The sequence below is a fragment of the Micromys minutus genome (genome assembly GCF_963924665.1).
Source record: "Micromys minutus genome assembly, chromosome: 14".
Taxonomy (NCBI): Eukaryota; Metazoa; Chordata; class Mammalia; order Rodentia; family Muridae; genus Micromys; species Micromys minutus.
Genome location: NC_137983.1, coordinates 46,614,183 through 46,629,151, shown reverse-complemented (window position 1 = coordinate 46,629,151; position 14,969 = coordinate 46,614,183). Strand labels below are relative to the sequence as shown.

Genomic DNA, 14,969 nt, shown 5'->3' with positions numbered 1-14,969 from the left:
GTGGAACTGGACATAATCATTCTGAGTGAGGTAACGAGACTCATGAAAGCAAACGTCACGTTTTCTCTTATGTGTTAGCTTTGAACCTTAGTGTGCTTCATTCTGAATACCCTTAGGAGTTGTGGACTTAGAAAGAGGCGATAGGAGTGGTATTTTAAGAACTGCGAGATAAAATGCAGTGGTATGAAGGATTAATGGGAAATAAAGGAACAGGAAAGGATGAACTGGGGTGAGAAAGAGGAGGGTAGGGTAAAGGTAAGAATGAAATAACAAAAACATGATAGGGAAAGAGGGAATGCAAAGAAAAGAAATAAAAACTAAAAACAACAACAACAAAAAAAAAAAAAAAAAAACCCCAAGTGAAATGTAGTAAGGAAACACACACGAGGGACAGGCAGGAAGGAGGGGAGGGAAATGGGAAAGGGAGGTAGAGAAGGGATAGGAGGGGGAGAACAGTACCTAACCCAGGAGCTCCACCTTTACATAATAACATCTGTGGTGGTTTGAACATGTTTGGCCCAGGGAGTGGCACTATTTGGAGGTAAGCCATGTTGCAGAAGGTGTGGCCTTGTTGGAGGAAGTGTGTCACTCAGGATGGGTTTTGAGACCCTTCTAGCTGCCTGAGGACAGGAAGCTCCTGGCTTCCTTTGGATGAAGATATAGAGCACTTAGGTCCTCCAGGCATCTGCCTGGACACTGCCATGCTCCTGCCATGATGGGACTTAGACTCTGAACCTGTGAGCCAGCCCTAATCAAATGTTGTCCTTATAAGAGTTGCTTTGGTCATGGTGTCTGTTTAAAGGAGTAAAACCCAAACTAAGACAGAAGTTGGTATCAGAGTCTGGGGTATTGCTATGATGCGCCTGGCTGTGCTTTTGTTTGGAGAAATGTGGATTTGGGGGCTTTGTAAACTAATAGAATGCTATAAGTGAGGTTAATGGGCCATAGTAGTAGGAGCATGGAAGACAGTGTTCCTGGGTGTGATTTGAACTGTGGGGACCTAGTTCAAGATTTTTCAAAGATGACTTTTAGTAGGTGACGTAGACACTGGTTTTGTGATATTTTGGTGAAGAATGTGGCTGCTTTTTGCCGTTGTCTGAAGAATCAGCCTAAGGCTAAGGTGAAGAGACTTCAATTCATTTCTTTGACAAGGAAGTCACAAAACAGCCTGGCATAAATTCTGTTGTGTGGTTGCTAAAGTTTACTCTTTTTTAAGATTTAGTTATTTGTTTATTTATTTATTTATTTATTTATTTATTTATTTATTTATTATACGTACAGTGTAGCTGTTTCCAGACACACCAGAAGAGGGCATCTGATCTCATCACAGATAGTGTGAGCCACTATGTGCTGGGATTTGAACTCAGGACCTCTAGAAGAGCAGTCAGTGCTCTTAACTGCTGAGCTATCTCTCCAACCCCCAAATTTACTCTTATAAAGAGCATTTTAATGAAAAGTAGCAAGTATAGAAAAGAAAAATACAAAATGTATGGTTCAAAGAGTAAAAGAGCACCAGGAAGTAGAATGAAACTAATTCCCGTGTTCAGTGATATTAAATGAAATTTAGAGAGTGGTGACATGGGTAAAGATTCCACCCAGATAAATTTATGCTTTTGCAGTTGAAGAAGGGATAGACTTTTAATCTGGAAAGGACTACAATCCAGATATAGAGGACACAGGCTTTGATCCAGAGTTTAAGAATAGTGGCATTAAAAGCCTTGGCCCAGGCATGGTGATACACACCTTTAATCCCATGGGACAAAAAAGAAAACTCCAAGTTCAAGCCCAGACTGGGACAGAGCAAATTCTAGGTGAAGAAAAGCCTAAATCCAGGCATGACAGATGATACATGTCTTTAATCCTAACATTCAGGAGACACAGACATGTAGATCTCTGAGTTTAAGGTCAGTTTACAGAGCAAGTTCCAGGACAACCAATTTTAGCCAGTGAAGAAATTGGAAACCAGAAAGTTGGTCATAATGTAATAGAAAAAGGGGGCCATATTGCAGCTCTAGAAAGCAGGAGGACTCAGCAGCTTCAGCCTTGTGGCTCTGTCTTTAGAGTCAAGAATAGAGGGGACTACTGGGACAATTGATGCTGGTTAGCTGGAGCTAAGAAACTAGTGGTGATTAAGAAGATACCAGCATCATTAAGGTAAAATCTTCTGAGATGTGTTTTCTGAGAGCACAAAGAAACTGTGTTCCAGAGATACCTAAGGTTGAATCTCATAACATAGCTGGGCTTGGTAATGTATTAATATAACCCAGGTGGTACTAGCTTTGAAGGAATGAAGAGGACATATGGAGAACAGCTGAGGTTTGGCACTGTGAGATGCCAAGGAAAGCCATTGGTGAAGGTGCAGCCTCAGATGAGGTTGACAGCCCAGGACCAAACAGCTCATGCAAAGAAGTTGAGGCTTGGCATCACGAAGAAAGCCTATGAGAGGCTAGTTACAACAGTAGCCCCCAGTGTATTAGAGATGCCAGTACCATGAGATGAACACCAAAACAGCAGCAGCAGTGGAGTGCAGTCAACCTGAACCTAGAGTGCTACAGATGGCAGAGCTGGAGATACGACCTAAGCCCTTTGGAGGAGCCCAGATCATGTGTGGATCCCAGACAGTGGAACAAGAAGCTGTAAGGTTGGGGTTGGAGAGATAGCTTAGCAGTTAAGAGCACTGACTGCTCTTCCAGGGGTCCTGAGTTCAAATTCCCAGCAACCACATAGTGGCTCACAACCATCTGTAATGGGATCTTATGCCCTCTTCTGTGCATCTAAATAGAACAACACTGTACTCACAAATAAATAAATGAAGCTGTAAGGTTGAAGTTGCTTTGGAAGCCTCAAGGTGTTAGAGATGCCAGAGCTGTGGGATGCCTGCCAAGGAAAATTGCTTACAGGGAGTGGAACCAGCCCAGGAAGAAGAATTGGGTTGTAATCAGGAAAGCTGAAAGGAGTTGGATACCAGACATGAAAAGGCAGAGTTTGGAATTTGCCCAGCTGGGTTTTGGTCTTGTTTTTGTCCAGGATTTCTTCACCATGTCCTTTTGGAATGGTAATGTATATCCTGTGGTGGTGTTGCTATCTAATCTGCTTTGTGCATCTGATTTTATAAGAGATTACAGCAAAGAGATTATATGAATCTCGGAAGAGATTTTGAACTTAGGATTTCTATCATTGTTGAGATTGATAGGCTATGGAACACTTTTTTTCTTTTCTTTTATTGGATATTTTCTTTAATTACATTTTAAATGTTATCCCCTATCCCATTCCCCCTCCCCCTGCTTCTATGAGGGTGCTCCCCCACCGATGAACCCATTCCCTCCCACCTCCTCTCCCTGGCATTCCCTTACACTGGAGCATTGAGCCTTCACAGGATCAAGGGCCTCTTCTCCCATTGATGCCCAGCAAGGCTATCCTCTGCTACATATGCAGTTGGAGTCATAGTTCTCTTAGTATGATGGTTTAGTCCCTGGGAGCTCTAGGGGGAGGGTGGTTGATATTGTTGTTGTCCTTATGGGGTTGCAAACCCCTTCAGCTCCTTCAGTCCTTTCTCTAACTCCTCCATTGGGGACCCCATGACAGTCCAATGGTTGGCTGTGAACATCTGCTTCTGTATTTGTTAAGCTCTGGCAAAGCCTCTCAGGAAACAGCTATATCAGGCTCCTGTCAGCAAGCACTTCTTGGCATCCACAACAGTGTCTGGGTTTGGTGGCTCTGTATAGGCTGGATCCCTAGGTGGGGCAGTCTCTGGATGGCCTTTCCTTCAGTCGCTGCTCCACACTTTATCTCAATGTTTCTTTCTATGAGTATTTTGCTCCCCCTTCTAAAAAAGACTGAAGCATCCACACTTTCGTCTTTCTCCTTCTTGAACTTCATGTGGTCTGTGAATTGTATCTCAGGTAGTCCAAGCTTTTAGGCTAATATCCACTTATCAGTGAGTGCATACCATGTGTATTCTTTTGTGATTGTGTTACCTCTCTAGGGATGATATTTTCTAGTCTTGTGACTGGGTTATCTCACTTGGGATGATATTTTCTAGTTCCATCCATTTGCCTAAGAATTTCATGAAGTCCTTATTTTTAATAGCTGAGTAGTACTCCATTGTGTAAATATACCACATTTTCTGTATCCATTCCTATGTTGAAGGATATCTGAGTTCTTTCTAGCTTCTGGCTATAATATATAAGGATGCTAGTGGAGCGTGTGTCCTTGTTATATTTTGGAGCATCTTTTGGCTATTGAAGTTAGACTAAATCTATTTTGCATTATGCTATGCCTAACTATGGCTCCCATAAACTCGTGTGTTTGAATAAGCCTATATGTGCCAGGGACTGAAATGTAGTGGTTTAAATATGCTTGGCCCAGGAAGTGGTACTATTAAGAGGAATGGACTTGTTAGAGAAAGAGTGTCACTTCAGGAGTATGCTTTGAGACACTCCTCCTAGCTGCCTGAGGACAGTCTGCTCCTGGCTTCCTTTGGATGAAGATGTAGAACTCTCAGCTCCTCCAGTGCCATGCCTGCCTGGATGCTGCCACACTTCCTGCCATGATGATAATGGACTGAACCTCAGAACCTGTAAGCCAGCCCCAATTAAATGTTGTCTTTATAAGAGTTGGCTTGGTTGTGGTGTGTGTTCATAGCAATGAAACCCAAACTCCAAACTAAGACAACATCCCAAAAGATAAGAAGTAAAAATATTATGCAGTGAGGGGGGGAAATCATGCAGAAATAATTTGGGACTCTGTCCTGAACACAAGTGTGACATACATACACGTGTGTGTGTGTGTGTGTGTGTGTGTGTGTGTGTGTGTGTGTGTGTGTGTGTTTTAAGTAGCCTAGTCTGGTCTCATACTTGTGACCCTCCTGCCTCCACCTCCAGACACAAGAGTGAGGATCACAATCAGTTCTTCTGCTCGGTACTGACTGGGTTTGGTTGAGGTTGTCTAAGAAAGCAGCAAAGCACAGCTCGGGTATCTGCAGTGGTGTTTGGGCCTGCATAGGAGCAACACTATCCAATAGATGGGGGACCTGGATGGGGCAGAACTGGAAGGAGGCAGCACACAAGTACAGTCTCTCCCATCCCTTCCCTTGCTTCTGAAGTGAGCAGTCTCTTACTCCTGCCTTGCTGCTGGCCCAAATCAGTGGGGCCAGCTGATGCCTCATTGAACCCAAATGAGTACAAAACAGAAACCCCTCCCTTCCAAAGAAATCAAGGAGAACAAGTGCAATAGTTAAACTGGATTTTTATAAAAGAGATTTATTGTGTGTGTATGGGAGTTTGGCCCACACATAATTTTGTGCACTGTGTGTGTCTGGTGCCCTCAGACACCAGAAGACAGCTACAGAGGGTTCTGAGTCACCAAATGGGTTCTGGACCTAACCAGGTCCTCTGCAAGAGCAGTAAGTTCTCCTAATGACTGAGTCGTCACTCTAGGACCTAATGTCGTTGTTTTCTCCTTAAACATTTTTATTTTTGAGATTATAAAAATGTCTCCCTACTCCCATCTCTAAATCCTCCCATAGACACCCCCTCCTTGCTATTTTCCAAATTTGTGATCTTATTTCATTAATGATTACTGCATTCCTAAATGTACATATCCTAAAAAATAATTGGTTCACTCAGTATAATGGCACTTACATGTATGTTTTCAAAGCTGACCACTTGGTATTGGATAATGTCTTACTTAGTTTTATTGCTATGAAGAGACCCCATGACCAAAGCAACTCTTGTAAAGGAAAATACTTAACTGGGGCTGGCTTATAGTTTCAGAGATTTAGTTCTTTATCATCATGATGGGAAGCATAGAAGTCTGTAGGCAGACTTCATGCTGGAGCTGGGAGTTCTACCTCTTGATCTACAGTCAGCAAGGAGGAGACTGTGACTAGGCGTAGCCTTAGCATATGTAACTTCAAAGTCCCCCTCATAGTGACACACTTCCTTCAATAGGCCACACGTCCTCCAACAAGACCATACCTCCAAACAGCACCACTTCCTTGGGTCAGAATTCAAACACATGAGAGTGTATGGAGGCCAAACCTATTTAAACCACCACAGATAATCAATCTGTGTCTTCCCTGGAGAACATCCCCACACTCCACATTCCTGTATTTCTTTGTGTAGTGTTGAGGCCTCATGGGCTTTTCTTTGACAACTTTAGAATGTCATACTGTTGTCTTTATTTAGCTCAGGGTTGGGCAGTCATATTGGCGGAGCTTTATGGAAGTAGCTTCTGAGATTAGGAGATACCATCTCACAGAAGCTCCCTGATACTCTGGCCCTTAGTCTTCTGCAGTGATCTCAGAGCCTTAAGTGCAGGGGTTGTTTTGTAAATATATTGGTGGGGACTGGGAGCCACAACTCTTTTGCTTTAATTGGTCTGGGTTTTCTTTAAAGGTCTCTGCTGCAAATATATTTCCTAATGAGAGGTCAGGGAATACACATATCTGTGGTCTTAACGGTAATCATTAAGACTGTAGTTAGAGATTGTGCTGGCTTAGCAAAGTGATGCTTGTAGGTTCTCCTCCAAGATCTTTGACTGGCTCTGGGAAATTTGCTAAGCTTCCCTTATAAAGCATATTACTGAGCATGTCTTGAGTCTGATAAAAGAGGAGATGGTTACCACCATTCGAAGCTACAGCATCCTCAAGGGTCATTCCATGTAGGTTATTACTGTAGTCCATGGCGTTATAAACGGGTGAGAGAACTGACTGTTCCCCTCCTTTGGAAACTTGTAATATGCTTTCTGATACCACAGCAGCTAGTCAGCCATAGGGGCTTATAGAAGTTATGGCGAGAGCAATAGCTGATTTCTCTTTCTTGGGAGTCTCGTTGACCAACAACTCAAAAAAAGGCTCCTCATGAATGATGTTAGGGGTTTCTTAGGTGGCCTTTGGCTCTTGGAGGGAACACTGTCAGCCCTGAAAAGAAAATCTAACTAGAATTATGTATGTATATTTCTATACCACATTGGATGCATTATATTTTCTTCAGATGAATGGTTAATTGTATGAATCCGTATAGACCTTTCAGACGTCTTTACCATTATTCTACCCTCCAGTCTCCTTGCTATTTATCCCCCCCCCCCCCAGCTAGAGTCCTCTCCACATTTCCCAGTTTGTCAACCAGATCACCTGTACCCCGATGATCCCTTCTCTAATGCTCCATCACTCCCACCCTGGCAAAAGGCCCTGTTCTGCTTCGTTCATTTCCCTGGTTTCTGCAGTAACTCTTAGACACAAACTTACATCTACAGACTTAGAGCTAAGTGCCTCCCGTGACACAGAACTGGGGACCTCTGTTTTTCTGGGTTAATTCACTCCATGGCCTATTCTCTGGCTCCACCCACTGATCTGTAAGATTTATTTCATTTTGATTTTCACAAATGAACAATATCCCTCAGTGTGTGTGTGGAATTGAGTGGTTGAATGACATTTAGATCGTTTCTACTTCCAAGATACTGTGAATAGAGCAGCAAGAAACATGACTAAACAAGTGTCTGTGGACTCCTTTGGGCATGTGCCAAAGAGTAAGTGTATAGCTGGGCCATGTGGTGGATTTATTTTTGCTGTCAGAGAATTCTCCTCCCAAAACTGAGGGCCAAACAATAATCAAGAGAATGTGGGTTCTGGCCATGGACTGAAGTATTGTTTGGTCAGAGCGACATCTGGTGGCTCGAAAGTTAAATTGCACTGTCTTGCCAAAGAACAGCAGACACCTGTGGAGGAGAGCTAAGCTTTGCTGTTGGAGGAGAGAGCTTTCAACCTGGAGCATACTGGACTGTGAACTCTGAGGCCACAGTGACAGTGTAGGGACATCCAGCTGTCTCCCAAGCATCTGGTTCAACAATGTTATCACTTGGTTTCCTGGGAATAAAAATGGAATGAATGCAGATAGCTCCTAATTATATTTCAAATGATATACCCCTTTCCAGTTATCCCTATTTTAAAATCCATCCCATACCCCCCTCCCCCTCCCCTTTGCCTCTATGAGGGTGCTCCTCCATCCACTCTCCCACTCCTGCCTCACCACCCTGGCATCCCCCTTTGCTGGGGTGGGCTTCAAGCCTCCACAGAATCCAGGACCTCTCCTCCCATTGATGTCAGACAAGGCCATCCTCTGCTACATATGTAACAGGAGCCATGGATTTTTCCATGTGTTCCCTCTGTTTGGTGGTTTAGTCTCTGGGAGCTTTGGGTGGTCCTGTTAGTTGATATCGTTCTTCCTATGGGGTTGCAATCCCCTTCAGCTCCTTCAGCCCTTCCCCTAACTCCAGAAGAGACTTTTAACTTTGGACCTTTAATATTATTGATACTGCTATACACTATGGGGACTTTGGAAGTTAGACTAAATGTACTTTTTTAATTATGCTATGGCTAGGTATGGCCCCCATAGACTCGTGTGATAAACAAGCCTATGGGGGCCAGGGAGTGTAATGTGATGGTTTGTATGTGCTTGACCCAAGGAGTGTCACTATTAGGTGTGGCCCTGGTGGAGTGAGTGTGTCACGTTAAACCCTCTTGGCCCATTTTACTTATGCTGAGAAATATATAATGGCCATTTCTACCTCAGAGGAAAAAATAGTAAGTCTCCATCTACCTTATTTTCATTTTAGTCCTTGAATGGATGCTCTTTTTTTTGTTCATCTTTTTTAATAGGAAAAAAAAAGCAACTCTGTGATTTCTCATTATGATGTAAGCTTACATTCTATTCTGTAACCTCAGCTGTGGTCATTATCTTCACAAGAAGAACAGAGGCAGGCCAGTAGACATCTCTCTCCCTGCAGTAACATCAAACAATGGTGCTTCCAGCCTTGCCCAAGCCCAGTGTGAAAATTAAGCAGAGCAGTTCCTTCTCCATCAATCCCAAACCGGTTCAAACTCTCTCTCTCTCTCTCTCTCTCTCTCTCTCTCTCTCACACACACACACACACACACACACACACACACCTGCAATGGAAAAAGGAACCAGTAGGCCACTTACTGCATTCCTTTGTGTATGTGCTCCAAGGGAAGGTGGAATTATGGGTATATGCAAATAACCCTTTTATAATTTGGGGAGTTTATGTTCATTACAAAATGTCATAGGGAATCCTATTTCATTTTAATCTGTACAGGGGATTGAACCTACCACTCTAGCCCGCTGACACGGGTTTTTATAGCCCCTAAACTCTCCAAACCCTTTAATCAAGTCATCTTTCAAGTGAGAGTCACCTTTATTAATCTGAGTTTCTCATTAAATTAACTCAATAGGTTGGATGTCTGTTTTTTGACATGCCAATTTCCAGATGCCACTAAAAATTAGAATTACCATTCATTTATTATAAAGGTAACCCCATCTTAATTTTTCAGTTTACCAGGAGTGGGAAGATGCTCAGATTCAGCTCGATGGCTGAGGAAACCTTTCAGCAAAGCTTGCAAAATCCTTCCCGCATTGAGCAACAATGCTCCTTTCACAGAGATACGTGAGAACTTCAGGCACTGACTCTAAAGTCCTCTAGAGTGCGCTGGAGACCAAGCAGTGCACTTTTGGGCACAGTCAAAGCTTGCTACTTCTGCAGTCCAGTCCTGAATGCTATTCTGGCAGCCGACTACTCTAGACTTTAGCAGAGGGGTTCAGACCAGGGCAAGGCAAGAGGGTTCCCACCATCTCATGTCTGCTAGAATCCTGTCATTCTCTGCCTTCCCCCAAAGAGGTCCCCAGCAATCAGGTAGCATGAGCTGGTCATACTGACAGGCAACTCCCGGATGAAAAGATGCAAGGTTATCTTCATGCTTCATGGAAAGTTAGGAAGAGGGAACTGTTCTCCGGCTATTAGAGAAAAAAATAATAAACTCACTCTTTGAACATCTACAAAGTTATTTATTATTTATTTGTACAATTCTATAAATATCTTCATGTCTACATGTGAACATGATGCTTATAGTCTCAGGAGGTTTAGAAATCAATACAATTAGATTCTTTAGAAAATGATTACCTTATTCCAAAACAAGACGAATTCCAAACCACAGGATAGACACAGATGACGTCAGTGGGCATGGGAGGGTTGAAAATACTGAGAGGGAGAGCACAAGAGAACCCTGTACTGGGGGGGGGGGGGTTAGAAGATAATAAAGCTCAGCAAGCGCTACTAGTGTGCAAAACCGAAGCAAGCCGTCCGAAGTGAGGGGTGGTGACCTCGTGACCGACTGCATTCTAAGTTGATACAACTAATCTATCTCCTGGCATGTTTGCTGGTCCAGACACAAGGACCCTCGCCCAGTTTACTCTCGCCAAGCAAACTGATATGTAAGGCAGCAGCGGAATTACAGAGGGGCCTCTGGAACCATCTGAACACGTGTCAGCTCCGAGTTCCTGGGAAGATACGTAAGGCCCTCGGACCCTGTTTCCTTGTTTTCAAAGGTAGACAGACCATAAATACGGTGCTACTTTTGGGGGGAAAGAGATGAGTAACCCACAATAAGGACCAACACTGACACAGCCAATAAGTGACATCCAATAAAGGAAGTTTTCTGGGTTTTTTTTTTTTTTAAGTTTTGTTTTGTTTTGTTTTGTTTTTTGTTAGTTTGTTTTTTAATGTCACAAATGAGAGTAATCCATTTCTGCCAGTCTATTCTGGGTGGCTCAGCCGCTTAGTTAAGCTGGCCCATCCTTGCCCTCTGATGCCACCCAATCACAGATCGTCATAGATGACAAAAGCACTTCCACTGGGGAGCTGTGGCTGTCCCTCAGTTAGATGTCCCCTCAGCAGCAGACAGCTCTCCATTGAGAACTACTTCACTCTCTCTCAGTGGTACAGTTTCCTCCAGGCGCACATTCTAGGCATTTGTGACAAACTCCACTGGACCCCACTAAGTGACAGGAGGTTCCCTTAAGCATACACCTCCCAAAGGACAGTGCTTCACACACCAAGGCTACATCAAGGCCATATAGGTACCCTGAGAGGCAAGGACCCGGACCCCATAGGAACATGGACCAGGGTCAGGCCCTGAGGCCACTCTCCAGCTGGTTGAGAACGGCATGTGTGAGTCTGTAGGTGTGGCTCTAAGCAGGATAGCATCCTCTCCTTAAAGAGGGATGCCAGGTAGCTCTTGGGTTGGACTGCAAGCCAGGGTACCACCTTTAGGCAGGCAGATATGAAGGAGCCAGAGCATCAGACCCAACACACAAATTCTATCCTCAGAAGATAGAGGGCAGGCAGTGCCGGTACCAAGTAAACCAGGCAGAGAACAGACTCATCTGAAGTCGCCTTAGGCTTACACAGCCCATGTGTGCTGCCTAACTCAGCCTTTATGGGAGCTCTCCAGGGGGCTGAGCTAGGCTTGTGGTCCTGACGGTCCTGTTCCTTGTTTCATAGATAGTATATACAAATATAGTCGGCAGGCCTCTGTGAAGGGTGCTGGCTTCCTCTCCTGCACTGAACTCCAAGCAGGGTGTGACCTTGCCTCGTGGAAAAACAGGGAGAGCAGTGTTACTTTGCCCGGCCTAGCAGATTCTGACAGAGCAAACCCACCCAGCCTCGGCAGATACACCGGGTAAGTTACCACAGGCTGCTGGCAAGGCTGTTGGGATGCTGGGGTCTCATGATAAGCCCATCCCACTGCTGCTTGCTGAGGCTGCACCTGCTGGCTCGACCACAGTGAGCCGGAGCAGGCTCATCTGGAAGGAGCACCTTGGCCTGCCTGGGGCTGCTGTCGGCGACACTCAGATGTACTGTTCTTCGTCCCTGTCACTCAAGAGGAGGGACCATTTGTCACCACCGTCCTCTGCTGTGCCACCATGCCGAGACAGTCTATCTGATGTCAGGGAGGACAGAGACACTTGGCTCACGTAGCTGACCTGGTCCCACGATGTGGCCCTGGGAGAATCCCGCCGCCGGTCATCCATGCCAATGTGCACACTGACTTGGGATGCACTCAGAGGCTTCATACGGCCATGGGCCTGTGCCTCGTATCTCTCTAGGTCTGGCTTTCTATAGCTGAAAGGCAAGAACCCGAGAACACATGAATTGCTCTGGACCTAAGGTCCTTTCTCGGGTGAAGTCTCTATTTTTTTCAGTAACACAAGTATCGAGATTTCATGGGTTTTTAAGAAAAAGGATATTGAATTCCCATGATACAAGTTCACATAATCCAGAAACTTTCTATGCAAAATGCCCCTCATAGTAGGCTACTGTTCACGTTTATTAACTGAATGCATGAGTAAATAAATCAATGTTTTTTTTGTTTTGGCAGTATTGAAGACTAAGCCCAGAGTCTTTCACGTGCTAGACAGGTGTCCCACTAGTGAGCTCCGTCCCTACTCCATGGACACCTTTGCTAAAAAGAAAAAGTGCAAATACACAGGGATCATATACTCACATGTGTTCATACAAATAGCTCTGGAAAAGGCCCAGTCTCTTACAACTGGTAAGCGGGCAGTCAATATTGGAAAATCAGTACAAAACCCCCACTTAGGTCCTTTGTGTTGCTCCCAGATAAATAATGGGGAACAGGAAGCAGGGGAGCAACTGCTGTGACCAGAGACATGGAGCCTGAAGAGAGACTCCCCAGCAGGGGCCCCAGGCTCAGGACTTACCACTTGAGCTGGAGAGAGGAGAGCACCACAGACACAGAGGAGGCAGCCATAGCCGCAGAGCCCATCCACGGCTGCAGCACAATGCCAACAGGCATGAAGACACCTGACAAAAGAGGTATCACCTGACAGCAGGGGATTCTGGGAGCCCTCCTCAGGGCATAGCAGATGCCACACCCACCAGTTTTCAAGGAGAGACCAAGCTAGCAGAAGGTGAGCAAAGGGAGGATGGGTCTGTACTGCTTGCTCCTGCTTAGAATGATGTACGTGTAGCACCACCCAGGGCAGGAGCTGGGACCGGATGATAAACACTCTACAAAGGAAATGACCTGGTCTCTAGGAAGTGCTGGAAGCAGACAAGCAGAGAAGACGCTCATCTGACTGTGGCTGTCTTTCAGTTCTTTGTGGGTTCTTCTTCCACCCTTCTCCACCCTTTTCTTCCACCCCTTCTACCCCCTAACGCTAGATAAGAGAGAAAAGGATAGCAGGGAAAGGAAGGAGATCCCTGGAAAAAGTCAGGGGTCAGTAAGAGGCAACACCATTAGACTGCTTCCCCCTGATTAGGGGCATCAGGTTCCTTGGGGAAAGTCTGATCTTCACTGTGAGAATATCTAATATCTTCTTCACACACAACTACTTAACAAACTGCAAAAAGCCAACAACCCACCCAGCCTCTCAAGGATCTAGCATTTATATATCCTCTCTTTAAGAAGAAAACAAAACATTTATACAAGTATGCTGTAGCTGTCTTCAGACACACAAGAGGGCATCAGATCTCATTACAGATGGCTGTGAGCCACAGTGTGGTTGCTGGGAATTGAGCTCAGGACCTCTGGAAAAGCAGTCAGTGCTCTTAACCATTGAGCCATCTCTCTTAAAAGTTCCCGGGACTCTAAATGTCACATAATCGCTGATACTAGCTGCAGCTGAAAAAAAATCACACCCCTGCTAGAGCACAAGGCAAATCATAGTCAGCTGCTGTGGACAGTCTGAAGCAGCCCCATATCCCACACCTGAGATTAAAATGAAAACATATTCTTATAATAATTCTGTGTCTTAAATCAAAATTCCGGAGCTGTCACTACATCTGACTTCTAGACTCGGGAGGCTGAGGTACACTGGGTAGTCGCTATGATGGAAGTCACCAATAACCACTGGGACACAACAGAGAAATGAGGCAGGAAAGCTGTGACTTTAGGTCTGGAGCTAACAAGACGCTTAGTGGGAGAAGAAACTTACTGGCAAGCCTAATGACCTGAGTTCGTTCCTCAGGATACACATAAGGGTATGGGAGACCTGATTCTGACAGGAAGTCCTGTGGCCTCCAGGTCCATGTATGCACATATGCATGTATATGCATACATACACACAAAATATAATAATAACAACAGTAACAACAAACCTCTTTGGGTCCTTTCAGCTTTTCCAAAATGTTAGGAATACTTTCTTGCCTGGTTACTTTTATTTTACTTTTATTATTATTATTATTATTATTATTATTATTATTATTATTATTATTATTATTATTATTATTGTTATTGTTGTTGTTGTTGTTATTATTATTATTATTATTATTATTATTACTATTTTGGAAGGAGGAGAGGAAAGGCAACTCAAGCAGAATACCTTTTCTCTCCAGGTCATTTGTGGGAATCAAACTAGAGTCTGGGCAGGGTTCATTTGTAATAGCCACTGTGTCTGACGTAGCAAGTACCTGAAGACACCCCACTGGTGCCTATTCTTCAGACCTTATGTCTTAATAAAACTTCAGATAACAGGGACACTCTTAGTGGACAGGACCATCACCTTAAATGAATGGCCAAGCCTTCTGATCAGCTGTCTATAGAGGACCAGCGAGAATGAGGCTGTGGGGCCCTCCAGGACTTTCCGAACAGTGTCTGGCCACTCAGGTGAGTCACTAGTTCACCAGGGACTCAGCAGAGCCCAAAGGGGACGTAACAGGTGAGAGTTGCCCCTACCTACCTGCAGCAATAGGTATCCCAACCATGTTATAAATCAGTGCCAGCACCAGATTGACCCGGATCCTCCGGACTGTCCTCTTGGAGAGATGAATGCTGGCCACCACATCCAATAAGTCATTCTATAGGAGAGGAGCACACTTGAGTGTGGACTCGTGCCAACCCCAGCCCCTCCAGAGACCTGCACAGGGCCAAGCTCACTCTTATCAGCACCACATCCGCGGCTTCGATGGCAACATCTGTGCCGGTCCCAATAGCAATGCCCACATCGGCCTGCGCCAAGGCTGGGGAGTCGTTCACCCCGTCCCCCACCATGGCGACTTTCTTCCCTTCATTCTGAAGCTCCTGGACCTTGGCCACCTTGTGAGAAGGCAGTACCTCAGCAAAGACTTTGTTGATGCCCACCTGAAAGGAA

At 44.8% G+C, this 14,969-nt stretch overlaps 1 protein-coding gene across 3 annotated transcripts in view; it reads right to left on the bottom strand.

Annotated features, from left to right (window-relative positions):
* Nucleotides 1-11,705: 11,705 nt before the first annotated feature.
* ATP7B (ATPase copper transporting beta) overlaps nucleotides 11,706-14,969 on the bottom strand; it is a gene marked incomplete at both ends in the record, with an annotated part of 61,613 nt that continues 58,349 nt past the window's right edge. For all 3 annotated transcript variants that reach the window (XM_080929106.1, XM_080929107.1, XM_080929105.1), the window contains 4 exons: nucleotides 11,706-11,979; nucleotides 12,579-12,681; nucleotides 14,559-14,676; nucleotides 14,756-14,959. In XM_080929106.1, coding sequence (XP_080785232.1) covers nucleotides 11,706-11,979; nucleotides 12,579-12,681; nucleotides 14,559-14,676; nucleotides 14,756-14,959 — 699 coding nt within the window. The remainder of the gene's footprint in view (nucleotides 11,980-12,578; nucleotides 12,682-14,558; nucleotides 14,677-14,755; nucleotides 14,960-14,969) is intronic.